Source organism: Passer montanus, unplaced genomic scaffold (genome assembly GCF_014805655.1).
Source record: "Passer montanus isolate IOZ18808 unplaced genomic scaffold, ASM1480565v1 scaffold1, whole genome shotgun sequence".
In the NCBI taxonomy this organism is placed as follows: Eukaryota; Metazoa; Chordata; class Aves; order Passeriformes; family Passeridae; genus Passer; species Passer montanus.
The window spans coordinates 13,339,250-13,365,709 of record NW_024356504.1 but is presented as its reverse complement, the minus strand read 5'-3'; the positions used below and the strand labels follow the sequence as shown (position 1 = coordinate 13,365,709).

At 58.3% G+C, this 26,460-nt stretch overlaps 3 protein-coding genes across 15 annotated transcripts; 2 read left to right on the top strand and 1 right to left on the bottom strand.

The window, feature by feature from the left end:
• The first annotated feature begins 1,068 nt into the window (after positions 1-1,068).
• On the top strand, positions 1,069-11,273 carry PLCD4 (phospholipase C delta 4). Of its 10 annotated transcripts, none has more exons than XM_039697424.1 (16): positions 1,534-1,587; positions 4,193-4,245; positions 4,595-4,753; positions 5,256-5,484; positions 5,708-5,837; positions 6,147-6,378; positions 6,770-6,971; positions 7,239-7,383; positions 7,808-7,960; positions 8,321-8,461; positions 8,818-8,974; positions 9,393-9,509; positions 9,863-10,041; positions 10,169-10,304; positions 10,395-10,544; positions 10,638-11,273. In XM_039697424.1, the coding sequence occupies exons 2-16, from the start codon at positions 4,221-4,223 to the stop codon at positions 10,742-10,744; spliced, it is 2,262 nt and encodes a 753-aa protein (XP_039553358.1). In that variant the 5' UTR covers positions 1,534-1,587; positions 4,193-4,220; the 3' UTR covers positions 10,745-11,273. The 10 variants fall into 10 exon arrangements, with proteins under 10 accessions (XP_039553328.1, XP_039553307.1, XP_039553358.1 ...); XM_039697415.1 differs by having other exon boundaries at positions 10,169-10,544; positions 10,638-10,753; positions 10,931-11,273; XM_039697405.1 differs by having other exon boundaries at positions 10,169-10,544; positions 10,638-10,753; positions 10,887-11,273.
• Positions 11,274-11,406: 133 nt separating this feature from the next.
• ZNF142 (zinc finger protein 142) lies at positions 11,407-21,427 on the bottom strand. Of its 3 annotated transcripts, none has more exons than XM_039697169.1 (9): positions 21,289-21,427; positions 20,572-20,888; positions 19,428-20,027; positions 18,893-19,156; positions 17,626-18,438; positions 17,226-17,403; positions 13,378-16,582; positions 12,384-12,489; positions 11,407-12,025 (listed from the first exon to the last, which is right to left on the bottom strand). In XM_039697169.1, exons 2-9 carry the CDS (start codon positions 20,852-20,854, stop codon positions 11,526-11,528), a joined length of 5,949 nt encoding a protein of 1,982 aa, XP_039553103.1. In that variant the 5' UTR covers positions 20,855-20,888; positions 21,289-21,427; the 3' UTR covers positions 11,407-11,525. The 3 variants fall into 3 exon arrangements, with proteins under 3 accessions (XP_039553103.1, XP_039553122.1, XP_039553113.1); XM_039697188.1 differs by having other exon boundaries at positions 18,893-19,153; XM_039697179.1 differs by having other exon boundaries at positions 21,258-21,397.
• LOC120496862 (mitochondrial chaperone BCS1) lies at positions 21,414-25,969 on the top strand. Of its 2 annotated transcripts, none has more exons than XM_039697684.1 (8): positions 21,414-21,469; positions 22,195-22,569; positions 22,814-22,953; positions 23,045-23,239; positions 23,449-23,512; positions 23,869-24,038; positions 24,482-24,599; positions 25,286-25,969. In XM_039697684.1, exons 2-8 carry the CDS (start codon positions 22,250-22,252, stop codon positions 25,536-25,538), a joined length of 1,260 nt encoding a protein of 419 aa, XP_039553618.1. In that variant the 5' UTR covers positions 21,414-21,469; positions 22,195-22,249; the 3' UTR covers positions 25,539-25,969. The 2 variants fall into 2 exon arrangements, with proteins under 2 accessions (XP_039553618.1, XP_039553611.1); XM_039697677.1 differs by having other exon boundaries at positions 21,451-21,558.
• Positions 25,970-26,460: the final 491 nt, after the last annotated feature.

Below are 26,460 nucleotides of genomic sequence, written 5' to 3'. Positions count from 1 at the left end.
TCTGTCTGTCACAGTGAGCTTTTCTCTTCCTTTCCTTTGGCGTGGAGGAAGTGGCTGCAGCCAAGCCACTGCGGTGCTTGTCCCAAGAGGAGGGGTGGATTACTTGCAATGAACCCGTGTGTCATCAGGTTGCTTCCCAGAGCTCTGGGGAAGGATTGTGCCTCCTGTGCTGTAAATAGTTCACTCCCATAGCAGACCAGTGGCCAGAGGCTGATGTGTGCTGGTCTCTCATCTAGACCAGGGAAGGCTGCTGGCTGGCTTATCACATGGAGCTCAGTGTGAGGGCACCTGCCTTGAGGTGGTGGTCAGGCCACCAACTGCTCTGCTGCCTGCAGGCTCCAGGTATGCTGCCTCCTGCACCCGCTGCTGCCCGCAGGCGCCTCTCAGTCCTGTCCCCTCCCTTCCCCCCCTCCCGCTCCTCTCTGCCAGCCAGGTGCATCCATTTCAGCTTTGAAACCTGCCTTGGCATCTGCCACGGCCCTGCTGCAATTAAACTGGACCAGCAGCCACTTACCTGCCGCCCCTGTGCCGGGGGTAATGCAGCCGCAGCGGGCTCTCGAAGCAGTGGAGGAGCTCCCAGGCTCTGCCGCAGCAAAGCCTGCTCTTGGCTGCAGGCAAGCCTGGGCAGCTACTTAATTTCTCCCCCCTCTTCGAGTAGCCCATTTTGCTGATCATCTGCAGTGTCGTGCCAACAGTGTCTTAAATCCCATCATTTCCCTTCCCTCCTCCTCTCACAGCCTTGCATAACAAGGGCAGAGCACAGCCTCTTCCTTGCCCTCGGGTTCCTGTTTTATAACCATTGCCTTTTCCCTCCTTTTCACCCTGACCTTGCCAGGGTGTGAAAATGCTTCTGTTTGGTTGATTGGTTTTTGTTTGTTTTTTTTTTTAATTCCGATTAATAAATAATAAAACCCCAGCCAGCACAAATTGGTCCTGGTCTGGTCTCTCGGGGGGAGTGGGGTCAAGTGGCGCGGTGGGGATTTATTGCAGATGGGAGGAAGGGCGGGATGTGCCGTCCTGGCGGCATGATCGTGGAAGAGTGGCCTTTTCCCAGTGGGAGCTGGCTGCGTCCCTGCGGCGCCGCATCTCTTCTGGGACAGGTCGTGTGGAGGGGATGCTGCCCTCCAGGAAGGCAGCGAGCCTGCCGGGGTGACAGCAGTTGCGTGCCTGAAACGTCTTTGTAACCGCTGCCGCACCGGCCCGGCGTCCCGGTCTGCGAGAGCATCGGCCGCCCCAAAGTTCAGCTCGCTCTGCCCCCAGCCCAGCCTGCCCTAAGGCTGCCCCAGCTTGGATCCCCATGGGTGCAGGCGGCCCTGGGGACAGACAGGCTCAACCGGAGGGTAAGGATGGGGGCTCGACCCCAAACAAGGGGCGCCGCAGGGTGCTCCCAACGCTGCCGGCCCCTCCGCCGCCTTCTTTACCTGCCCCCCCGCTCCGCCTCGGGAGTGGCGTGACCTCAATCCGAAACGACCTTGAGCGGCAGCGGCTGCGGGGCGAGCGGGGCCGGGGGCGCCCGCGGGGGCGGGGGCAGCCCCGGCTCGAGCGGCGGCTGGCGGCGGAGCACCGGCGGAGCGCGGCGGAGAGCGGGTACGGAGCGGGCGTCCTGCCGAGGGGAGGGGGCGACGGCGGGTACGGGGCTGCCACCTCCAGGTTCCGGGACCCCCTCTCTCGGGCTGCGGTGCCCCGCAGCGGCTGCACCGTTAGGGTGGCGCGGGACAGAAATGCCGGCGGGTTTGTCTCCTTTGCCGTAAGGTGTGATTTGTCCCCTGAGCTCCAAATTCCTTAGGGTTTGCTGCCCCATCCCAGAGCCTCTTGTATCTTCCCCGCTTCGCCTCCAAGCCCTTCTGCCCCCGTCAGCTGCCGGCTGAGCAAAGCTCTAGGACAAGGGCAGTTGGAAGCGCACCCGGGCAGCGAGGTGCGGGGGGTGCCTGAAGGGGGGTGCGGGGTCATCCTTCCCTCTTCTGGCACCCTTACCCGTATGGTGGCTTTTTATTCTGCCGGGCGACTCTGCACTGGAACGGCTGGGGATCGCTCACACTCACTGGCCCTCCAGCTCTGCTGGGGCCTGTCACCACCAGGAGGGACGCTGATGGCTCGGAGTGTGCTGGGGTAGCTGGGGCTGTTCTGGCAGCAGGCAGCTGCCCTGCGGGAAACTCTCGGGTTGGGTTTCTCCATACCCTGGCTCTCCTCCCGCTTGGCTTAGCAATGTAATTCACACTGGGGCAAGGGGGCCTGCAAGGGGCCGGGCTGTGAGGGGCTCATGGCATCCTCAGGAGAGATGAGGATCATCCACACAACAGGAGAGAGCAGAACAGATGTGTCCTGGCACTCACATGCCCTTCCTTGTGCTTCCTTGGCTTGGAAGGGGACATCCCTTCTTTGCTGTACTTGTGGGGAAGGCACTGCTCCATGACTGGGACTGGGAATACTTGGGCCGTGCTGGGAGCCTGGAAGGGCTGGCACTGAGGGAGAACTTAGCTCCGAACTCTCAGTGTGGTTAATGGGCCCAAGGACTACAAGCTGCCCCTTAGCATGCTGCTACCTTGTACACATGCATGGCAGGGTGCCAAGAGGACAGAACTGTTGGTGGCACTGAGCCCATCTTTGTCCCAGTCCAGCATGTCTCCCTGCTTCTCCAGTTCTGTGCCGCCCCAGCTTCCCTAAGACGTGCCCATCTCCCCATCTGCTATGGCACAGGGGCTGCAGGGCTGGTGAGCACCTGGAGCTATGGCCCTGTGAGGAGGCTGTGCCAGGCTGGGTGCTGCTGGAAAGCAGGAGAGTGCAGCCAGGGGGGTGACTGGGGTTGTTCCCCTGGTTCCCTGAGGGCCGGGGGGTGCAGGGGCTGAGAGCACACTGTGGGGGGTGGATGTGGGGCACTCCTGGAGCTGTGCTAGCCAGCACTGACTCTGAAGGGCACAAGAGGAGCACTGGGCTACCCCACACTTTTGGGTGTGGGCACTCCAAGTCCTGGGCCAGTGGGTGAGTGCCCTGTGGGCTGGATGAGGGGGAATACAGGCACTGCAGGAGTCCTTGCAGCCTGAGCCTTGCAAGAAGGACCAGTGTTGGGAAAGCACAGCCGCAGCACTGGGCACTACTGGAAGGCATTTGGGATGGCACCCCAGCTACTCCATGTCTCCTGCAACACGTGAGGTCCCCAAGAGTGTACAGATGATCCCTGTGTGCCCTGGGGACAGCCAAATAGCCATAATTTGCTCCACAACTAGGGTGTCTCACAAGAGCAGGGCCACAGCCCTGGACAGTGCTGTTCTGCCCTGCTGAGCCACACGGAGCAGGGGGTGGCTGCTGTCTGTCCTGAGAGCCCACAAGGGTCTGGCAGCTGGGCTTGGCAGCTGCCTGCACGCTGACGGCACCGGCTATTCCCAGCCCTGCACGACCAGTGCCTGTGCTGAGTCAGGGACCTAGGGCACAGCTGCCACCCCTGCACCCTGGCACAGAGCCCTTTGCTCCCAGGGACCCTGGGACCCCTCCTGCACCCAAACCCCAGCCCACCAGCTGTGGCATCCGCTCCTCCAGGGCCCAGCTCCAGCACCTGGGTGACAGGCACATCCAGTGATTTGTCAGCGTAATTAAAGTCTCAACAGCCTAATCAAAGCCTCATTGTCCAGTAGTATTTATAGTCCCACTCACTGCCATGTGCTCCTGTACAGCTGTGGGTGCAGTCACTGCCTGAGGTGCTGGTATTCCCTGGGGAGAAGAAGCTGTAGGAGTTCAGGGTCATTGCTCTTCCTTGCTATCACAGCTGTGCCTCTCCCTTCATTTCATATTTGCAGGTTGGGGTTGTTTCCTAGGTGGTGGGGGTGTTCTTGGGCGCTGCCAGAGCAGTTTTTCCTGGTTGCAGGTGCTGCTTCTTACCTGGGAGCAGCAGGGCTCTAGTACCCACTGGGCTGTGGGCTGTCAGAGCTGGCAAGTTTTTTTGTTTTCCACCAACACCTTTTGCGCTCCGGCTTCCCGGTAACACAGATTAATATTTCATGAGTATGGCAGTGTGAACTCGACACTTAAGGAATGCAATGACCCAGCAGGAGACAGACACAGGTGCGCTCATATGCGGGCAGGGGCACACACACCTCGCACACACGTGGGTATGGCTGGAGCCCACTCGGCAGGAGCTGGGCACAGCATGAGGGTCTGACCTTGCTTCCCCCAGCCACTTTCTCTCTTCTCTCCCCAGCAGCTGCCAGCGTGGAGAAGGCAGAGCTATGGCATCGCTGCTGTGCAACGCCCGTGAGTGCCCCAGCGGAGGATGGGTGCAGGGCAGGGCATTGGGCCATCTGGATTTATCCCGAGGCAAATCTGGCTTCTGGGCTGAGCTCACCTTGCTGCACTCAGAAGCATACCTACCCCACCATGGACATTGGGATTTGGGCTTGGAAGCCCCAAGGGTGGATAGGAAGGGTTGATGGGGAATTACCCTGTGCGCCTCTCGTGGTGAAGGGAGTTTGTTCCTGGTTCGTCCCTCCTCCCTCACGGATTGAGGGACCGTGTGTGGCCCCAGAGGTGAGAGGAAGCAAAGTACCAGGGCACAGTGCCTGGATACCCCCACCCTCAGTGACGCAGCCCGTGCTGCCCCCAGGCATCCAGCTCACGGGCACGCTGGAGCAGATGCAGCAGGGGACTCTGATGCGCAAAGTCAAGTCCAAGAGCTGGAAGAAGCAGCGTTACTTCAAGCTGCAGGAGGACTGCATGACCATCTGGTACCAGTCCAAGAGGACAGGCAAAACTGAGTCTGCCTGTGAGTACCAGCTGCTGTGTGGGCCATGAGGCCATCAATAGGTTTTAGAGTGAACAGGGGTGTGAAGGTATGGAGATTCTTGGGCCATGCTTGCTAAGGGTGCTGGGGGATTGAAGAAAGGCTCTGCATGCACGTGTGATCTCTTTTCACCCACACCTCTCCATGAAACATCCTGCTCCCAGCAGGACCCGTGGGTGAAAAGGGCTGAGTAGAAATTGCAGCTGATACAAATGGAACCTCTGGAATGCCAGCGCAGGAGTGAGCAGGCAGAGGGGCAGATGGATGACTGGCTGACTTGATAGTTCAGTGGTTAATGGATAGATAACTAGCTCAGTGGAGGGATGGATGGATGGATGGATGGATGGATGGATGGATGGATGGATGGATGGGTGGATGGAGTGGAAGAAGGAATGGCTGGAAGATGTCTGTATGTCTGCGGGCGGTGCCCCTTGCCCTGTGGTCCTTGTCTCCTACAGACAGGCCTCCCCTCCCTCTGCCCCAGTCTCCATCAGCGATGTGGAGACGGTGCGGGAAGGGCACCAGTCAGAGGTGCTGCAGAGCGTGGCTGAGGAGTTCCCCCCTGAGCGCTGCTTCACCATTGTCTTCTACGGCCGTCGTGGCAACCTGGACCTCGTTGCTGGCTCGGCAGAGGAGGCACAGTGCTGGATACAGGGCCTGCGTCAGCTCATCGAGGTGGCCACCACCATGGACCAAAGGGAGAAGATAGACCAATATCCTTCCTGAGAGCACCACGCTGCCCCCCACACCCGCTGCTGATCGTCCCCCAGGCCCTGTGTCTTCAGCCTTACCCCAGCGTGTGTGTAGCTGTTCTGGGTCTCACCACCTGCATCAGTGCAGGGCACAGGAAAAGGAAAAGATGCCCTCTGATACTACCCAGCCCCTTTTCTCAAAGCCAAGGTCCTTTCCCTTAACATTCGCCCTGTTTTCCTGCACATGGATTCGTGACTGGTTCCAGAAAGCTGACAAGAATAAGGATGGGCGCATGAACTTCAAGGAGGTGCAGCGTCTCCTGAAGATGATGAACGTGGACATGAACGAGGATCATGCCCTGCGGCTCTTCCAGGTAGGCACTGCACCTGAGAGCCTGGGGGGATTGGAGAGGGACTGGAGGGGCTGGAACAAGCTGTACAACACCTCCTTGCAAAACATCTGGTCCCATCCATCCATCCATCCATCCATCCATCCATCCATCCATCCAGCCCTCCGTCTGTCCATTCATACATTCCCCCATTGATCAATGCCTGCCACTGCCACTGTTGTGGGGTCTCTGCGCCCTCTCTTTGGGGTGGGAGAATCCTCCCACAGCCACTTTGGTGGCCAAGACTCCCTGTTGTGCCCCATCTGGATGCTGAGGGAGCTCCCTTGCAAACAGGATGCTGACAAGTCGGAGTCGGGGACTCTGGAAGGGGAGGAATTTGTACTCTTCTACAAGGCTCTCACGCAGCGTGAGGAGGTGCTGAGCCTCTTCCAGAAATACTCTGAGGATGGAAAGAAGCTGACACTGCTGGAGCTGGCGGATTTCCTGCGGGAGGAGCAGCTGGAGGATGAGGGCACAGAGGAGCTGGCCATGGAGCTCATTGACAAATATGAACCATCGGAGACGGGTGAGGGCTGGCTCAGACATCAGCTGTGCTCTGCTTGGGGGCAAGGAGGGGTCACAGACTCACAGTCCCATGGCAGAATCATTCCCAGCCCCATCCTGCTGTGAACAGAAGATTCACCAAGGTGTGACCTGGGTGCTGTTCCCTTTTATTTGGTCCGTTCCTGACCATTTTGGTGTAGAAGGTTGACCACTCGTGGTGTGCAAGCACCAGCTTAGGGATCCACTGTCCACCTTTCCAAAGTTACTGCCTTGCTGCATCTTTCTGTGCCTGACTCTGGCAGCAGCTGTGGCCATCAGTTTAGGGATTCTGGGAGCCTCCAGCAGCCCTGTTTGCCCCCATTTTGTCTCTTCCATGTCCCTGGCTGTCGCTGAACCTCCCCCTGTGCCTGCAGCCCGGGCCCGCCATGTGCTGAGTGCTGATGGGTTCCTCATGTACCTCTGCTCCCTGGAGGGCTCCATCTTCAACCCCCGGCACCGGGGGCTGTGGCAGGACATGAGCCAGCCACTCTGCCACTACTTCATCTCCTCCTCCCACAACACCTACCTGATAGAGGATCAGATCCGGGGCCAGAGCAGCATCGAGGGCTACATCAGGTAAAGGGACTGCTCCCTTCCAGCTGCCCTCCCACACCCTCCCACCCCAGTGTCATGTCCTGAGCAGCTCCATAGGGCAAACCTCAGAAGCTCCTTTGCTCCTCTGCAGTCCAGCACTCCTCTGGCCATGCCCTGCATGCAGCAGCATCCCCGCCCTTGGTGGGTGTCCCCATGTCCCTTAGGGGTGACACCCACGGGCAGAGGGGAGCGCAGGGAGCCGGTGCCCTGGATGAGTGCAGGGTTCCAGGGATGACAACCCGCTCCCAGGGCTCTGAAACGAGGCTGCCGGTGCCTGGAGGTGGATTGCTGGGACGGGCCAAATGGGGAGCCCATGGTGTACCACGGCCACACCTTCACCTCCAAGATCCCCTTCCGGGAGGTGGTGAACACCCTGGGGAAGTACGCCTTCAAGGTAAGGCACCCTTCCCAGGGGCTGGGGGTCGGGGGTGGTCCGTGGGTGAGGATACATGGCAGGGGTGGGTCCTGGAGGGGGAGTGCTGCTGAGGCTCACACACCTGGTGGTGCAGCAGGACTGGTCACACTGCGGGGAGAAGGGTGGCTGTGTCACTTTCTGGGGGATAGCACTGGGGGGTCTGACCTACAGCCTGCACTGTGCTGTGCCAGGGGTTGGGGGCTCATGCAGACATGGACTGTTGGGGATGCAGGGATGAGATGGGATGTGGGGGATACTGGGGGATTGGAGGGGTATGAAGGTCTCAGAGGACAAACAGACACAAGGGGCTCCATCCTGGCACTGATCACGCCTGGATGAAGCCCTTGTGAGAGCTCACCAGCCCCACCAAGGCTTATTTCCAGGTGTGCATGTTGCTCCTCAGACCTCGGACTACCCGGTGATCCTGTCCCTAGAGAACCACTGCAGCATGGAGCAGCAGGAGGTGCTGGCCCAGCAGCTCAAGGACATCCTGGGGGAACAGCTCCTCACCACTCCCATCGATGGGCATGTCCCCACCCAGCTCCCATCCCCAGAGGTATGGACAGAGCATGGCTGTGCAGGGCATCTCTGTCCTGCCTGAGAGTGCAGTCAGGAGGTGGATCTGCTGTTCAGAGAATAGGCCAATCTGTTCCAGCATGGTCCTGCTCCACTGGAGCATTTGAGGACGCTGGGGATGGGTACTGTGTCCTCATGTTCACAGAAGTGCCAAGGCTGTCCCCAGGGGTGTCTCCATGTCCTGCAGAATCAGACAGCAGGACAAAACCCTCCTACCCCTCCCCTTCTGAGTGCTGAAGGGAGCTCGTTGTGCTGGCCTCCAGCAGTGCACGACCTCAGGGCACAAGGCCCATGGAGGCACTGGGAAACTCAAGGTGCTTCTCTATCCCCCACCCCACAGGAGCTGAAGCACAAGATCTTGCTGAAGGGCAAGAAGATTGGGCGGCTGGAGGACACGCTGGATGGGCCAGGGGATGAGGCACCTGATGTGTCTGATGATGACAATGGGGCAGAGGCAGAGGAGGAGAGGAGGAGAGCAAAGGTAAGTGGCCAGGTAAAGGCTGGGGACCAGCTGGGAGAGCTGAGCTCCTGGACACAGCTATGAGCTGAGGTGACATCTCACTGCTTAGAGGAGAGACAGAGACTGCAGGGACATCACCAGGCAGGGAGGACAGCCTTTTCTGCCCCTGGCCATGCCAGACCTCTCTTTGTTGTGGTGGCAACATATTGGAGGTTGCTGCTTGCTCTGTAGGAAGACTGCTCGTAGCAGGGGTGCTGCCACCCACCAGCACACCCCTGGCTGCTCTTACCTGCCCTGGCTCTAGGGCCCCTGGCCCAGGTGAGTGCTGGTGGACAGTGCTCCCATCAGGAGGGACCCAACATGGCTCTGCCTTGCAGAAGGACAAGGAGACCTTGGCACAAGCATTGTCCGATTGTGTCATCTACTGCAAGAATGTGCCCTTCCGGGGCTTCCAGGAGGCACGCAGCCATTCCCGGCCCTCGGAGATCTCCTCCCTCTCTGAGGCCAAGGCCAGGAAGCTCATCCGGGATGAAGGTGAGATGAGGGGGGCAGTGGCACCGGGTGACTGGGACAGAGCAGAGGGGGCTGACGGCTTCCTCATGGGTAGCGCCAAAGCCTCCCGACACTGGGGTTCCCTCCCTGTCTGGGAGAAACAGGGTCCAGTGGGGCTGTTCTGTGGGGTTTGCCTCTGGTAGGGGATGAGGTTATTGGCTTAGAAAACAAGGCAGGACACCTGGATTCCTGAGCAGAGAGAGGGATGAGAACTGGTGGATGGGTGCATAGATAGATAGATAGATAGATAGATAGATAGATAGATAGATAAGAGGATGGATGGATGGATGGATGGATGGATGGATGGATGGATGGATGGATGGATGGACGGACAGAACATGTGGGTGACTGTACAAGCCAGAGAATGACCCCACAAGAGGGCCTCCTGCTCTATCCCCAGGAAATGAGTTTGTTCGCCACAATGCCTGGCAGCTGACACGCATCTACCCCAGCGGCATGAGGACTGACTCGTCCAACTACAATCCCCAGGAGATGTGGAACGTGGGCTGCCAGATCGGTACGGCGGGGTGCAGCAGGGCTGTGGGACATGCCCTGAGTCCTGTGCTAAATGCCACCCTCAACACCGGTGTTAGTGCCAGCTACTCCCCATCTGGAGCCAGGTTGGGTTGCCAGCTCTTGCACTGCCCTGGGGATGTTCAAACACCATCACCTTATTCCCTTATGTAACTCCACATCTCTATGGCTGTGGGGAGAGGCTGGTTTTCAGCTCAAAGCAGAGTGTGGTAGCTACATCATCACCTTATTCCCTTATGTAACTCCACATCTCTATGGCTGTGGGGACAGGCTGGTTTTCAGCAGTGTGGTATCTCCAAGCTGTTCTGAACCCTTTTCCCTGCCACCTCCCTCCAGTGGCCTTGAACTTCCAGACAGCTGGCACGGAGATGGACCTGTGTGACGGGCTCTTCAGCCAGAATGGCTGCTGTGGCTACGTGCTCAAACCACCCTTCATGAGGGATGAGGAGACTCTCTTCAACCCCAGTGACCCCAGCAGCCGGCAAGGCCCCGGCCCCATCACCCTGACAATCCAGGTACAGGAATGTGGAGACCCTGGGGAAGCTGAGACAGTGTCCTGGGGCTCTGTTGGTCCCAGACAGATGGGGACACTGTTGGGCAGTGTGCTGGAGCCAAGTAGCCTCACAAAAGACAGATTTGCAGGTAATCAGCGGGCAGCAGCTGCCCAAAGTGGCCAACAGCAAGGAGGGAGCCATCATTGACCCCCTGGTGCGTGTGGAGATCTACGGGGTCCCTGCAGACCAGGCACACCAGGAGACCAAGTACATTGAGAACAATGGTGAGACCCACAGCAGTACCACGGCCCTGCTGTGCCCAGGCACACTCCCTGCTGTCCTTCACTCTCTCAGCACCTGCTCTCTCTTCCCAGGGTTTAACCCCCACTGGGATGAGACACTGCAGTTTCAGATCCACGTGCCTGAGCTGGCCCTCATTCGCTTTGTGGTGGAGGATTATGACAAGACTTCCAGGAATGATTTTGTGGGTCAGTTCACCCTACCATTTGCCAACATCAAACCTGGTGAGTGGCTGCTGCCCAGAACAGCCCTGCAAGCATGTCTGGGGCTCAGCTGGGTACTAGAGAGGAGCCAGAACCTTGCTGTCCTTCCTGCAGGATATCGGCACATCCATCTCCTCTCAAAGGATGGCACCAGAATCCCACCCTCTTCGCTCTTTGTCCACATCCGCATCACTGAGCCACCTGGCCCTGAGCAGGACTGAGCTCGTGGGGTGAGCAGCACCCAGATGAAAGCCATACAGCCAGCTCCAAGTAGCTGGGGCCACAGAGCCAAACACCTTGCCCTCTTTTTAAGCTGTTTCTGTCATTCCTGTGTCATTGTTGCTGCTGTGATTCCCTTTGCAGTAGCCTCCGAGGGCTGGGAAAAAGCACTGACCTCCCCTTTCCAGGTTCAGGATGCTGCTGCTCATGCATGAGTGTGGGGTCTATGCCAGTGGAGCTCCCTGTACCTGCCACAGGCACCCTGCCCGGGCCCACAGTCAGAGCTTTACTGTGGGGAGGAGGAGAGATGGTGTGTGGCCCAGCTCTGCTGCAGGGGCTGGTCCCCTCCCAGTCAGGGGAGCAAGGCTGGAGCTGAGCAAACCCCAGGGCTGGGCACAGCTGGGAGTGGAGTTGGTCCTCACTGCGCCCTAACCCTGCAGAGCCCAATCACATCCCTTGGCCCCTACAGCCCCAAATTAACCCTTATCCCATCCTTTCTCTGTTAGCAACTTAATAAATTGTTCAGTGACAAACAGGTTCAGGTCTGGGTGCAGAGGTGCTGGGGAGAGATGGGGAACTGAGCTTGGGTTTGTGCTCCTTTCCTGTGGGTTCACATAGGGGTTCCAAACAGGACAAAGAAACAGTATTAGAAGGAACTGAGCAATTCCTTTTATACAGTTGTGTATTTTACAACCCATATACATATATGCCTGTATATACACACACACACATCTCTGCAGCACGCCTGTGTCACCAGTGCCTTAAAGCAGTTGGGATGCAGCCTCACTGTGCTGTGCCATCCTTCTCCACAGGGCACTCTCCTTCTTGCTCCATCCTGGGGGCCCCCTTGGCCTGGCTCTCCCTCTGCACGCTGTGAAGGTGGACGGTGTGTGTGCTGGGGTCCTTTCCCACGCCCTGGCTAGGGTCAGCAGCCCTGTGCTCGGGGTGATGCCGCTGGATGTGTTTGATGACCTGGAACTTCTGCTTGGCCTTGTAGGGGCAGTAGCGGCAGAAGAAGGGGTGCTCGTTGGTGTGGGTCAGGTAGTGGTGGCGCAGGCCAGCTGCCCAGCGGAAAGCCCGCCCGCAGGCGTTGCACACGTAGGGCTTCTCCTCGCTGTGCTTCTTCAGGTGGGTCTTGAGGAGAAAGCGTGTCTTGAAGGCCTTGCCACACTGCTCGCAGATGAAGGAACGGGCCTCCTGGTGCCGCGTCTCCTTGTGCACCCGCAGGGCGTCCGCGCGGTTGGTGCGGTACTCGCACTCATCACACCGGTATGGCTTCAGGCCTGTGCCAACAGGGAAGGGGATGGCACCGGCATGGGGGCACTGTGCTCTCCAGTCCACGGGTCTCACCATCCCCGTGGCAGAGCATCAGTCCCCAGGGTCTTCTCCCTACATCCCATTTTGTTATCAGGCACACCAAGATCCCCATTTCCAAGGCACCAAATGGTGCCTGGGGTCTGTGCCACCCACACTTCCCTCCCACCTGAGAGCACTAGCCCCAGCCCATTAGCACAGGATAATGTACTGCCCCCTAAATGTCCTCCTCTGTCTCTAGCTGGGCCACTGGCAGAAGAGAAGCATGGAGCAGCCCCAACACCCTCCCCAGTGCTTGACAGCTTGTCCCCAGTGGGCAGCACTCACCCGTGTGCTTTGTCATGTGGTACTTGAGCTGGTTCACCCACTTGCACTTGTAGCCGCAGTCAGGGCAGAGGTATTTCCTCTCCTCCTTGTGGATCCGCATGTGATACTGGGCAGGAGGACAGGGTCAGGATGAGACCATGTCCCCAGCCCTGGGGATGTGCAGGGCTTTGGGGTGGCAGTGAGAGGCTCAAAGACAGTTCTGACATCTCCAGCTGCATGGGGCAAGGAGGGCTGTGTGCTTGCTTGGCAGGCTATGGGCAAAGGGGATCCTGACCAGAGTCAGGATGAAATTCCTGTACTGCTAAGCTGCTCTGTCCCAGACTGTGGATAGCACAGGCTTTGCTCCCCAGTTTGATATGTAAGGCAGAGTCAAATTAAAAACCCAGCCCAAAAGAGCTGAGCACATTGCACAGCCTGTCCCAGGTGGCCCCAGGAGACTCCAGCTCAGCCTGGCCATTAAAAAAGTCAATACTTCTTTTAGCAAAACCAGACTATTTCTCTCTCCATTACCCTATGCCTCCATCACCCACACATTTCCTGTTCTAGGAAAAGCCCTTTCCCATGCATCAGGATGCTAATCACCTACAGCAATGAGGACAGGGTCACACTCTGCTTCCAAGAAAGCTGGAGGTTTCTCTGCACCCTGTCTAACTGGCACCACAGAGTATGCTGAAAGCAGCAAACAGCCAAACCTGGTTTTAAATGGTGCAAGGCTGGACCTAGAGATGTCAGCAAGAAAAGAAGTGAACTTAGACTGCTGCCATCTTCTTGCTTTGTTAAAAGTCTCCCTTGCCCTTAAACTGCAACAGCAGGGAAGAAATGTATTGTACTGACAATGACTTTTATCTGCTTGATTCCTATTTCTGTTCAGTATGAGCCATTGAACACTGAGGATGAAACCTCCCTTTGGGAACTTCTTCCCCAAATTCCTATGGCTGGATGCCCCTCAAGCAATGCAGATGGAGTAGGATACATTCCCAAGCAGAGCTCTTACCTTGAGACGTGAGGGGTCGGCGCAGGCATATTTACAGAGGTGGCACTTGTAGGGCTTCTCACCGGTGTGGATGCGGATGTGCCACGTGATCTTTTGCCTGTTCTTGGTGGTGTACTCACAGTCTGAGCACTTGTACACGCGGGTGCCCCCATGGCCCTTCATGTGCTGGTCAAACACAAGCTGGTGCTGGCAGGCAAAGTCACAGAAAGGGCAGTGCAGGGGTTTGTCCTGGGGGGCAGCCGGCTCGTGGCTCTCCATGTAATGCTGCACCAGCTGCTGCCGCTCCTTGGCTGCAAAGCTGCACAGCTCACAGCGGTGGCTGAAATGCAGAGTCTTGTGCTCCTCCAGTGCCTCCCGCGTGGCAAAGGTCTCCTTGCAGGTGCTGCACTCCAGGTGTGGGTGCTGCTTCTGCACGTGGCACTTGAGCGTGGCCTCACTGTGACACACGAAGTCACAGCGTGGGCAGCTGTAGGAAACCTTCTCCTCGTGCCGCCGCAGGACGTGCTGCTTGAGGGCCGTCTCAGAACTGAAGCGAGCCTCACAGCGGGAGCAGCCAAAGTTGAGCTCGCCGTGGTGGCAGCTGTTGACGTGGCGGGTGATGTCGTTCTGCAGGTAGCTGCTGTAGTCGCAGAGCGGGCAGAAATGGGTGGGCGTCTTCTCGTGCACGCGCAGGCGGTGGATGCGCAGCTTGGAGTTGGTGCCGAAGGTCTGGCTGCAGATGCCGCAGGCGATGCGCCCCACGCCGGTGTGCAGGGACTGGTGGGCCTCCAGGCGGTAGCGGCGCGTGGTGCTGAACTCGCAGTAGCGGCACTTGTGTGGCTTCACCCCCTCGTGCTTGATGCGGATGTGCTGCCGCAGGCACCGGGCCTGCTTGCAGGTGAACTCGCACTGGCGGCACTGCAGCTGCGGCCGCTTGCTGTAATGCTTGCGGTGCAGCCTGCGGTGCAGCCGCAGGGCTTTGGCCACCTTGGAGGTGAAGGGGCAGGAGGTGCAGCGGAACTCACCCAGGGTCACGCAGCCCCGCTTCTTGTGAGTCTTCATGGCCCGTTCCTGGTGGCAGGTGAAGGGGCAGGTGGGGCAGGAGAAACGCCTCCTCTTGGGCAGGGTGGCTTTTGGTGGGGCTGCATCCAGTGGGAGTTCACTGGTCTGGTCTTTCTCAACACTGAGTGGGTCCCCCTCAGGGAGTTCAGTCCTTTGGGGTTTGTCCTCGGGATGCATGATGTGCTTTTCAGCACAGTGGCTCTTGAGGGCCCGCCGGGAGCGGAAGGTTTCAGGGCACTGGGAGCACCAGAACTGCTCCAGGTTCCGGCAGCCATCCTCCACGTGGGAGGTGATGGTGGTGACACGGGAGCACACAAAGGAGCAGGCATTGCAGTGCAGCTTCCCTCCCTCCAGTCGGTATTTCTCTGAGGGTTTCCCAGGCTGGGAGGCACCAGCAGCTCCACCTGATTCAGTCCCACCCTCTTGCTGAGGAGGCTCTTCTGCTACCTCTGTGCTGTCACCCAGCAGGGATTTCTCAGAGGGATGACAGCCTGATGTCTGTGCCCCAGCCAAAGGAATGCCTGCTGCTTGTGTTTTACCAGGTAGCAGTTCAGCTTCCCAAGGGCTCTCAGCATGCCCAGACTCCTCTGAGCCTCCCTTCTTGCTCTCTGCTGTTTCTGTACCGTTATCACCAGCCTGGTCAGCAGGCTGGCACAGTCCAGGTGCCTCCAGATTGGTTGGTTTGAGAATCTTGTTGTTCTTCAGCAGAGCAGGGCACTTCTTTAGGAGGTGGGTGTTGAGTCCCCTCTGCTGCTTAAAGCTGGCGCCACACTCACGGCACACGAGCGGGGCCCGGCGGCTCTGGCAGCTGGCTTTGGAGTGCAGGGACATGGATTTCTCCTTCCGTGTGATGTATGAACACTTCTCACACTTAAAGACCTGGCTCTCCGACTGCACCACCAGCATCTGCACCCTGCCCTCCAGCACCAGGGTCTCTGCCTGCTCTTTGTCCTGCTTCCGCAGAGCCTTCAGCACTGACTCCGAGCCGCCCCTGGCATTGTCACCAGAGGTGGGCACATCCTCTGGGACCTGTTCAGGTGTCTTCAGCATGCTGAGCCAGGCCTCTGGCAGCTTGGCTTGGCTGGTCTCTCTCTCCTCAGTGTCTGCCACAACCTTGTGGTGGTCTGAGCATGACCCCTCAAGGTGGCCCATGTCCTCCTTTAGGGTGTCTTTTCCCTGGTTGTCTCCTGCCACTACACTGTCCTTCACCACCCTGTCTTCCTGAACATCTACCTCTTCCTCAAAGTCTGGGATGTCTTCGAGTGCATTGCCACTGTCCTCCAAGCCAAGGCCATCCTGGGAGCCCAGCATCTCATAGGCTGCAGGAGGCTCCTTGCAGGACAGCATTTCCACCCTCTCTGGCTGGATCACACAGGCTTCTGCAGTCAAATTCTCCAGGAGAGGGTCAGACGAGACATTCAGTGTCTCCAAGTGCAAGGTGCAGCTCTCTGCCACATCTTCAGAAACAGTGAGCTCAGTCGAGCCTGTGGCAGCATCTCCTTGCATGCAGTCTTCTTCCAGGGCATTGCCAGCAATAGGACAGCTCTGCTCCCCCTCGCCTCTCTCTGCCTCGCTGCTGCTCTCTGGTGGAGCAGCATCCTGCTCAAGGAGGGGCACCACGAACACCTGCTGGTAGCCCTCTTCTCCCTGGGACTCCACCTGGGATGGCTTCTCCTTCATCCACTGCTCCTTGCCAGTGAGGGGGGAACTGGCATCCACATGCAGGGCTGCACCGACCTCATAGCCAAAGAGAGCCTCAGATGAGCTGATCTCCAGCTCCTTGCTGGCGTAATTTTCCAGCCAGTCCTTGTCACCAGGAACGTAGCCATGAATCTTGCGCTTATGGAAGAAGAGGCTGGTGTTACTGAAGGTGCAGTAGGAACAGAGGGCACAGCGAAACTCCTTCTGCTTGGTGTGCTTGCAGTTCTCATGGTTCAGCAGCGCCTGCTTGTACTTGGTCTGGTAGGTGCAGTACTGGCACTGGAAGATGGGTACCTGGTAGTTCTGCGAGTGCTTCGCCCGCATGTGCTTCTGCAGCTCGTACTTGCGCTTGCAGGCGAAGCCGCACACCTCGCAGATCAGACTCTTACCCTGGTGCCGCAGCTTGTGGCTGCTCAGCTGGTCAGCACGGTGACACCGGTATGAGCACTGGTTACACTGGTACCTGCAGGGACAAGCAGAATCGGTCAGGCAGCACGAGGAATTGGGGCAGGCTGAGCTTCATCAGGCACGCTGAGCTCTCCTTCCCCATCCCAGACAAACAGAGAAGGGATACTGTTTGGTTTGCCAGATTTGATCTTTGCCATCCAGACAGCTCTTACCACAGGCAATTACTCCCTGCTGCAGATCTTGGCACTGCTTGTGCTTTACACCCCCAGCCTGGGGACTGGAGATAGATTCCCTGAGTATTCCATACAGTGACTGTGGCAGACACACACACTCTCACATGTGCATGCCAACAGCACTTCCAGCATCACTGGGGGCAGGCTAGACTCAAAGGAGGTGAGAAGGTGAGAATTTGGCAGTCCTGAACACGCCTTGACCCACAAACACCAGCAGAGCAATGAACCCAAGCTCAGAATTACACCTCTGAGATAATACATACACCTCCTTGGTGGCACAAACCAAAAATAGCTTTGCCTCCACAGCACCATGCTGTAAGTTCAAAACCCAAATTTCTTACGTACCAGAAAGGACAGGGCAGGCATGAGAAAGTCTGGCACACAGTGCAGCCAGAAGCAGACCCTTGGAGCAGGATTTGGGGAGCCCTAACTATGCTGCCAAGCCAGCGGAGCAGGGGGTCTTACCGGAGATCTCCGGTGTGCTTGCGCATGTGCACGTTCAGGTAATGCTTCCACTTGGTGATGTACCCGCACTCGGTGCACATGAAGTTCTTGTCGTCGGAGTGGGTCAGCATGTGCTTGGACAGGTAGCTCACATCCCGGCACGTGAAGTCGCAGAGCTCACATTTGTGAGGTTTCTCTCCTACATGAAACACACAAAAGCTTTCAGCACGACAGCAAGATAGAGCAACATGGCAGGGAAACCAGGGAGCATGCAACAACTTCAGGCGAGTGATCCTGGGCTGGCAAAGCTGGTGGTGGGACCCAGGAATCCTGACCCAGCCCTCCCTGCCCACCCAGAGGCAGGACAAGACAGCTTCCCCCTCCCAGTTCAGCTTTTGGGACCCCTAGAGGGGACACCCACCAGTGTGCAACAGCATGTGCCGGATGAGCACCCGCTTGTGCGCTGTGGCGAAGGCACACTCGGTGCACTTGTGGATCTTCTCGTTGGCGTGCATCTTGCCCACATGGTCGTGAAACTCCACAGGGTTGAAAGTGGCATAGGGGCAGAAACTGCACTGGAGCTGCTCGCTGCCAGGGTGGCCCTGCTTCTTGTGCTTGCGGAAAACATGCTTGTTGGAGCAGATGAAGTCACACTGCTGGCAGTGGAAGGCGTAGTGGGTTTTCCGGTGAGCCTCCATGGCCTCAGCCGTGCCGAAGAGCAGCGAGCAGGCATGGTACTTGCACTCCACTGCCTTGATGCCGTGAGCATCCTTGAGGTGACGGACAAACTCCTTACGGTCCTCTGCACAGTAGTTGCAGTCCCCGTGGAAGCAGCTCAGCCTCTTGGGTTCGGCTTTGTGAGTCTTCAAGTGCTCCTTGAGGGCCTGGCTGAGCCGAAACTTCTCCTCACAGACAGGGCAGGAGTAAACATCGGAGTAGAAGTTGGAGATGTCCTCGTGCATGCTGGCCATGTGGCGGTTGAGAGCGTTCTTCTCCACTGAGCTGTAGTGGCAGAGCGGGCAGCGATGAGCCTTCTCGCCCGTCTCCCGCATCATGTGGATTTTCAGCTTGCTTTTGCTGGTGAAGTACTTGTGGCAGTTGGGGCACTGCAGGCTGGGGTCAGGGAAGTGCAGGTGGAGGTGCTCTACCAGGTGGGTCCGCTTTTTGAAGCACCGCTTGCATTCAGGGCACATGTGGGTTTTGTAGAGGTACTCGGAGCCTTCTGCAACATCCCCTGAGGGAACAAAGGAGGGAGAGCAGTTAATAGGGAAAAGATGGAGAGCACAGGCAGATGTTCTGTCCCTGATCCAGTTGTGCCAGGATGACGGTTTACAGACACATGCAGTCACACAGCCACCACCTACCCAGACGGACTGTCCCCACCCCAAGCCACCAGCACACTTCAGGTGAGTTCTTTCCAACTCAACACTGGCAAAGCACAGCCTACACCAGGCCTACCCACCTGCCCCTGGTCCCCAAAGCCAGGCAGACCTTTGCCTAAACCTGGCAGCATGCATGAACAGGAAGAGACATATTTGTTTGGGCAGGGGCTGAGGGAACAAGTGCACTGGTACATGCAGGAGATGTGAGGTCACCCACCAACCTGGGCCACATTTCCCTGCCAGCCCTGAGGATGTGGTGCTTGGTCACAAAGCCTGAGCAGCTCCTGGTAAGGCCCTGCATCCTACCTTTGAAGTGCTGTGCCTGTGGTACTCCAACTTTTTTGGGAGCTGCCTTCCCATCCTCTTTGGCCTCAGCTTCGCAGAGGCTCTCGCCATCCTCCTCTGGTGACTCATCCCCACTGCTGTCCAAGTCCTCTTCTCCAGCTGATGCTTTCTGTCCCTTCAAGGAGCTGTCCTCAGTACCTGCAGGTTTGGCTGGCCTGACTTCTGCTGTGCTGGCTTTCCAGCCAGGGTGGCAATCACCTGGCTCCTCCTGCCCTTCTGATGCTGCTTCAGTGGGGAAAGACAAGAGATTATCATGTTCCATGCAAGAGGAAGCCACCCTCACACACCCACACACGTGCAGAAAAACCACCTGGCTAAGATGGAGGGCACAAACCATGCTGCAGGGAAGCACAAACACAGAGTTCCAGCCCTCCAGCTTCACCCCCCCCCACTCCTCCAGTTGTAACTGGGATGCACAGACACAGCCAGCCTCTGCAGCACCCACAGGCCCCAACCCCCCACCCCGCCATACCCCATGGCAGGATGCAGCACTTGCCAAGGCTGTGGGGGTCGCCTGTTGTGGGCATCTCCGGAGGGGACTCTGTGCTGTGCCCCTTCCTGTGCTGCCAGAAGAGCTTGGCGTTGGCGGTGATGAAGTCGCAGTGGGCACAGTGGAAGGGGAAGTGTGTCCGGTGGTGCTGCTCCATGGCCTGGCGGCTGGGGAAGAGCAGCGGGCAGGCCCGGCAGGCGCAGGACACGGGGGAGGCCCCGTGCAGGTGGCGCAAGTGACTGCGCAGCTGCTTGCGGTCCTCTGTGGTGAAGTGGCAGCCCCTCTCGGGACAGGGCAGGGCTCCCGACGGGGCACGGTGGGTCTTGAAGTGCTCCTTGAGCTGGCCAGGCTGCCAAAACGCCTCCTGGCAGACGGGGCACAGCAGGCACTCGGGAGCAGAGCCCTCCTGTGGGCTGGCTCCGGGCAGCTCTGAGCCGCTGGGATCGCTCTGGCTCTCGCTGGCAGAAGCCAACAGTGTCCCTGGGAGTTCCAGGGGCTCTTGGGGGGGCAGCAGCAGGCACTGGTGCTGGGACAGCAGGGAGGCCTCTGAGAAGCTCTGGCCACACCTCTCGCAGAAGTACAGCTCCACCACTTTGACCAGAACCTCTGCAGAGAGCAAGGGACGAGCATTAGAAGGAGCTTTTTCCAGGCCCAGAGCTTGGAACTGGTGGGTCAGTTCCAGCTCTGGACAAGGAGAACAAATCCCTCTTGCCACAAATTACATTTTGGGAACCACATCCCCCATAAGAGAGGAAATACCTCCACCCAGGTGGCACAATAACCAGTTCTGTCCCTTTGCACCTCTGAAGCACGCAGAGATGAGAGGCTGGCCTGGCCCCATCCCTCTTAGGATGTCCAGTGCCCACACTGGACCCATGTGGGAAGCATGCTGGGGGGTAGCAGTTCAGGTGGAGATCTCTGCCTGGTCCCTACTGACAGCCTGGAACAAGCCCCTCACACAGCATGCAGCTCCCACAGCCACTCTCCCCATCCACACACCCAGCTGGTGCCAGGTCTGTGCTTAGTGGTGGCACCAGACACATGATGCAGGGTCAGAGATCTGAAGGCACCTGGCACAGGGACCCTGGCCAGACCTCTCTAGCTCTGCTGACTGCAGTGGGGCCCATTCTGCACTCCCTGCACCCCATACCTGTGGCACTGGCCGCGTTGCTCAGTGTCACGTTGCCAGCCACTGCCTCGATGAATATTTCCACATTGCTTCCTTCAGCATGAGCCCCTTCCCCAGGCATCGATGCCTCTGCCAGCAGCAAGTCCTGGCTGGCAGCCAGGGGGGGTGTCCCAGCCAGACCAGCGCTGGCCACGCCAGGGCTCCCCACGGCTCCCACCTCTCCCGGGGTGGGCAGGAGCAGCTCCGAGCACAGGGTCTCCATCTCCCTGCTGGCACCCTCAGACACAGCCACTGCTGCGCTCATTGCCACCGGGCACTGCCCTGGCGCCGGGCTCAATCTGAAACAGAAGAAACCACTTCAAACGAGGGACATCCCAGAGCCCAAGAGGCTTTTGGGGAGCAGCCAGTCTGGAGGCAGGGTATTTCAACGCCGGCTCCTTTCTGCTGTGCCCCAAGCTGGCAAGCCCTCTGTCACGGGGTACACAAGGGCGCCAGGACACCTGTGCGTTCTCCCCGAGCCCAACACGCAGGGTTTGCACCCCGAGCCCACCCTCAGGCCATGCCCAGCCTGCAGCCAGCAGGTGCCCTCACGAGTCCCGCCGGGCCAGGCTCGCCCCAGCCCCTCGCCTCTCACCCCGGGCCGTCCCCGGCACCCCCAGCCCCTCACCGCAGGCTGTTCCCGGCCCTCCCAGCCCCTCACTCCTCACCCCGAGCTGTCGCCAGCCTCTCGCCCCTTACCCAGGGCTGTCACCGGAGCCGCCTCAGCCCGGACTGTCCCGGCACATCTCGGTGGCGGTGTCGGGCGGACAGAGCGCCGCCCTTTGTGCCTGTCGCGCAGCCGCTCTGCCCGGCCCGGCCGGCCCCGCTCGATGGTGCGGCCGGAAGCGGCGCGGGCGGCAGCGGAAGCGGCGCGGTGCAGGTGAGCGGCGGCGGCTGCAGCGGGGCCGGGAGCGGCGCGGGCTCCTCCGCCGAGCGGCCGGGCTGCGGCTCTGCTGCCGGGAAAGGCCGGTGTGGATCCGGGTCTTTTGCAGGGGAGGGTGGGGCTCTTGCAGGGAGGGCTGCGGGACCCTGCCCAAGGGACACTGTGCCCGGTAAGGAGGAAGGTCACGCCTGGAGGTGGGATTCTGTGCCTGGGAGAGCAGAGCGCGTCTGGCGGGAAGGCTCCCCCTCGATCCCAGTACGGGACAGACCTGCGGAGGGAGGTGGAGAAGCTTCAGGCCCCCGGAGCACGCGGCTGTAATCTAGACACGGAGGTGTGCCCGTTCTCAGCAGCAAAGACCCGGCTCTTGGCTCAGCCTGGGATGTGCTTCAGCCTTTTCAAACGATAAACCTTAAGTAATTGCAGTGCTCATGATTTCTGGCTGTTCACATAATAAAACTCTGTAAAACTCTGGCCTTGATGTCTTGACTGAAGAAGCTACAGATGCCCCTGTGCTTCTTCAGGAGCCTCCTGGCCCCCTCCTGCTTGGCCTGCAGAGAGGGAGAAGGTTCCTGCAGCCAGCAGGAACACTTGGTAATAAGTACAGATGTGGGAAATCCAAACGTGCCAGGCACCCCTTCACCTTGAGGCCTGGCCATGATAAAGGGCAGGGAACTGTGGGTGATGTGTTGTGTTCCTTACTACCATTCAGTGTTTCCTCACAGGTTTGTGCTGGAGTGCTGAAACAATGCTGTGGAAAGGAGCTGCCTAACCTCCACAATGCCCCTTTCTGACTTTGTCTTAGCTCTGAAGGACAACCCATATTTTGGGGCTGGGTTTGGCCTCGTTGGGGTGGGCACAGTCCTGGCAGCGGCCCGTAAGGGGGCCCAGTTTGGGCTGGTGGCTTTCAGGCGCCACTATATGATCACCTTGGAGGTGCCCAGCAAGGATAAGAGCTACCAGTGGCTGCTGAACTGGGTCTCCCACCACGCCAAGCACACGCAGCACCTCAGTGTCGAGACATCATACCTGCAGCATGAAAGTGGGCGTGTCAGCACCAAGTTCGACTTTGTCCCCAGCCTCGGGAATCATTTCATCTGGTAAGGGAGGGTGGGGGAAAGCAGTTTGGGGTTTGAGCCTCACTTTTGCAAACTGGGGGTCGTGTAGAGGCAGTGGAGAGGGTCCTGCTTCCTCTCTGGGTCGGGGTTAGGGCAGGGGATGACGAGTAGCAGGAGCAGCCTGTACTCAGCGGTGTGAAATGATTTCCGTACATGAGATGAGTGTTCTTGAGGCACGGCTGAGCGGTGCTGGATCACTGCACACCCTCCCGTCTCCCTGCCCCAGGTACCGCAGGAAGTGGATCCGCATCGAGCGCAGCCGGGAGACGCAGATGCTGGACCTGAACACAGGGACCCCCTGGGAGTCCGTCACCTTCACTGCGCTGGGCACTGACCGCGAGATCTTCTTCAATATCCTTCAGGAAGGTCTGCAGGGGAACTGTGCGGGGTCTGCTGGGAACAGCCTGCTCCCTGGAGATCCTCCTCCCTGGCAGCTGTCCCCTCTCTCTCTCTGCAGCCCGGGAGCTGGCGCTGCAGCAGCAGGAGGGCAAGACCATCATGTACACGGCCGTGGGAGCGGAGTGGCGGCAGTTCGGCTTCCCCCGGCGCCGCCGGCCCCTCAGCTCCGTGGTGCTGGATGAAGGCGTGGCAGAGAGGCTGGTTCAGGACGTGAAGGAGTTCATCAACAACTCCAAGTGGTACAATGAGAGAGGCAAGGCTCTGGTGTGGTGTGCTCTGTACGGGGTGGGGTGGGGCAGGATGCTCATGGTCCTCTCTGGAACTGGCTGTGGAGAGATTTTTCCCTGCTGCTTACCTTCCCCAGGTGTATCCTCTTTGTGTGCTCAGCACAGCACCACAGCTTGGAGGGAGGGAGCACAGAGCAATCCAGGTGGTTATCCTAAAAGAACACTGTCTTCTTAGGGATCCCCTACAGAAGAGGCTACCTGCTTTATGGTCCTCCTGGATGTGGGAAAAGCAGCTTCATGTGAGTATTGTCAGCTCCCTGCCCTGGGCCACAGCAGTCTTGGATGAGAGGGTGTGGATGAGTTTGGGTTTGGAATACAGGAGTGGGCTGTGCCTTATATGTGGTGCCTATTGTAAGCGTTTGCATTGCTGGCACTGTGACAGGTCAGGGTGACAAGCCCTTTGTGCCCTTGCTTTGCACAGTGCTGCATGGCGTGGGTGGGCTGAGCAGGGCCTTCTGCCTGCTCCTTAGATCTGATCCTTGCTGGGAAAGGATTCCTCTGCCCTCTCCCTTACTGCTAAAGGGAGAAATCTGATTTTTCCTTGACTGCCAGCTTTCCTGCTGTGATTTATCCTTGTGGTTTGTGTCCTTTCCAGCACAGCCCTGGCTGGGGAACTGGAGTACAGTATCTGCCTGCTGAGCCTCAGTGACCACAGCCTCTCTGATGACCGGCTCAATCACCTCCTGAGTGTAGCACCACAGCAGAGCATCATCCTGCTGGAGGATGTGGACGCAGCCTTTGTCAGCCGGGACCTTGCTGCTGAGAGTGAGCACTGCCCCTGTTCCTGGGCCAGCAGCAGGAGGGAGGTTTTGTGACTGTACCTGAAAAAATGTTTTCACTCTGGGCTGCTCAACTGTACCTCCCCCACCAGGAGTGGGGGAGTGCCTCAGGGCCCAAACTGGAACTTGTCCAGTTTTGGCTGGGCTGTAAAAGGAAATTTGGATCCTTTATCCTCAGGCAAAGGTCCTTCTCCTACCCAGCTACTTTCAGGATGATAGAGAAGGTGGCTTTCCTTCTCTTTTTCTTTGTGTTCCCATGGGTGTGTGTGGGCAGGGGAGGTGAATGTGCTGCCAGCCAGACAGAGGGTCAGCCTCCAAGCAAGGAGTGGGTGGGGAGCTTGGCATAAGCCTCAGGTGATAGGAGGGTGGCCCTGAGCCTGTGCAGGGCTAGTGGCCAACAGCTACTGTCTCAGACACCTCTGTTCCCAGACCCAGCTGTGTACCAAGGCATGGGGCGCCTGACCTTCAGTGGTCTCCTCAATGCGCTGGACGGTGTGGCCTCCACAGAAGCCAGGATTGTCTTCATGACCACCAACTACGTGGACAGGTCAGAGCTGCCCCTGGGAGGGAGTGGGGCGGGTAGCACAGGAAAACCTTGCTCCCTTTTGCTGGGCTTTATTGAATCCTCCAGCATGAAGACTGGGGGTTCAGATTTCCCACTATCTCCCTTGGGATGCAAATCCTTTGATTGATAATCAGGATCCCTTTTGCTGGAGCCTCGGATGCCTACTTGGTGCTCAGAACATGGTTGTGTCCTTCAGGAGTGGCACCACCTTCCTGCCTGTGGGGAGCTGCAAGTTTTGGGGTTGTGTCCCTGCTGTGAGTGAAGCACTAGCCCCATGAGCAGCCCACTGTGTCGGTGGGATGCAGCCTGGGCTCACAGTGCCTCGACAGCTGCTGTGCTGTGGCAGGCTTGATTCACTACAGACCGAGCTGCCCTAGGGGTTTGTTCAGAGTTTGCTCATGGGACAGAGATGGGCAGGGCTGTTTTGCAGGACATTCTTGTCCTCCTTTGGAGTCAGTCCTTCCCCAGCTCTCTCCTTTCTTTTCGGGTTGATTTCTCCCCTCAATCTCCCCAGGGATGAACCTGTTTGCTCCCTTCACCGTCTCAGTGCATGACGCTTTGCAGAAATGACAGGGGCTGTGCTCATGTGGATAGGGGCTTCCTGCAGGACCCACCCTAAACAGATGCTTTGCTCAGGTATTCCAGCCCCACCCTTTGTCTCTTGCCAGGCTGGACCCAGCGCTGGTGCGCCCTGGCCGTGTGGATGTGAAGCAGTTCGTGGGCCACTGCTCCCCCTGGCAGCTCGCCTGCATGTTCCAGCGCTTCTACCCCGAGCAGCCCCCGGCCGCAGCCCAGCGGTTCGCGCAGCAGGCGCTGGCAGTCTCCAAACAGATCAGTGCTGCCCAGGTGCAAGGCCACTTCATGCTTTACAAGACAGACCCTGAAGGAGCCACTTCAAACATAAGCTCCAGCCTGCTGTGACAGGGGCCAGCTTTCCCTTGTGACACTGAGAGGACTGGGACAAAGATTTGACCATGCTGGGGATGCCATGAAGCTGCCCACCTGCACAGGCCAGGTCTCAGTTCACCTCTACCTCTCCTATGCCTTGGTTTTGGAGAGTCTGAGCAGCCAGCCTCACAGCAAGAGAGGGAATCTGGCTCTTGCTGCTCCCCAGACTTGGGTGCTGCTGCACCAGCCCTGCTCACCAGTGTGTGCCTCATGTTGGGATTGCTGTAAGCTACCAAGGCTCCTGGTGTGAATCCCCTTCCTTGTGGGTCAGCCTGGAGGTGCCCCAGAAGGGTATTTCCTTTGGGCAGGACATTGGGGTTCTACACTGCTAAAAGTGTCTGTTTTTTTCAAAGGACAGTGGTCTCACTGGTTTGTGAATATCCTCTGTGAACTGCACAACACAACTCTTATCTCTCTGGTTCATTTTCCTGTTAGTTGCCCCTCTATCCATCTGCTGGTCCATAGCCCTCCTGACCAGGGCCTGGAAAGGCCAGTACTGCAAATCCAGAGCGTTTCTGAAAAAAAAGCAGCTCCTAAGAGACATATCATTGTCCCTCAGACTCCAGGCTGGTGCCACTGGTCTTGCTGAGTACTGATGCCAAGCCACAGGTCTGCTTGGATATTGTTCCTAGATGGGCATCACTGTCCTTCCCACCAAAGGAGATGTGGGGCCCTGGAGCTGCATGAGGGCAGAGGAGAGGTTTTGGCCAGTTACTGCATATCTTCCCAAGAGCTCTCCCCTTCCAGTCCCTCTTTCAGAATCCTGAAAGTCAGTTTTCTCAGAGCCAGTCCTATGTTAATGTGGTCAGTTTTGGGGGTTGCATCACCTTGCTTGGGCTGGGGAAGTGGATTCCAAGCCAAACCCAAATTGTAGGTCACTGCTTAGCCCTCCTCT

Excerpts from the sequence above, each read along its gene's own strand:
- PLCD4 (XM_039697394.1), top strand. The coding sequence starts at position 4,221 with ATGGCATCGCTGCTGTGCAACGCCC. Across the intron at positions 7,961-8,320 it reads CCCAGCTCCCATCCCCAGAG|GAGCTGAAGCACAAGATCTT; the intron begins GTATGGACAGAG and ends CCCACCCCACAG. Across the intron at positions 8,462-8,817 it reads AGGAGAGGAGGAGAGCAAAG|AAGGACAAGGAGACCTTGGC; the intron begins GTAAGTGGCCAG and ends TCTGCCTTGCAG.
- ZNF142 (XM_039697169.1), bottom strand. The coding sequence starts at position 20,854 with ATGAGCGCAGCAGTGGCTGTGTCTGAGGGTGCCAGCAGGGAGATGGAG. Across the intron at positions 19,157-19,427 it reads AGGCGACCCCCACAGCCTTG|CAGCATCAGAAGGGCAGGAG; the intron begins GCAAGTGCTGCA and ends TCCCCACTGAAG. Across the intron at positions 12,026-12,383 it reads CCACATGACAAAGCACACGG|GCCTGAAGCCATACCGGTGT; the intron begins GTGAGTGCTGCC and ends CTGTTGGCACAG.
- LOC120496862 (XM_039697684.1), top strand. The coding sequence starts at position 22,250 with ATGCCCCTTTCTGACTTTGTCTTAGCTCTGAAGGACAACCCATATTTT. Across the intron at positions 24,039-24,481 it reads CCGGGACCTTGCTGCTGAGA|ACCCAGCTGTGTACCAAGGC; the intron begins GTGAGCACTGCC and ends CTCTGTTCCCAG. Across the intron at positions 24,600-25,285 it reads ACCACCAACTACGTGGACAG|GCTGGACCCAGCGCTGGTGC; the intron begins GTCAGAGCTGCC and ends GTCTCTTGCCAG.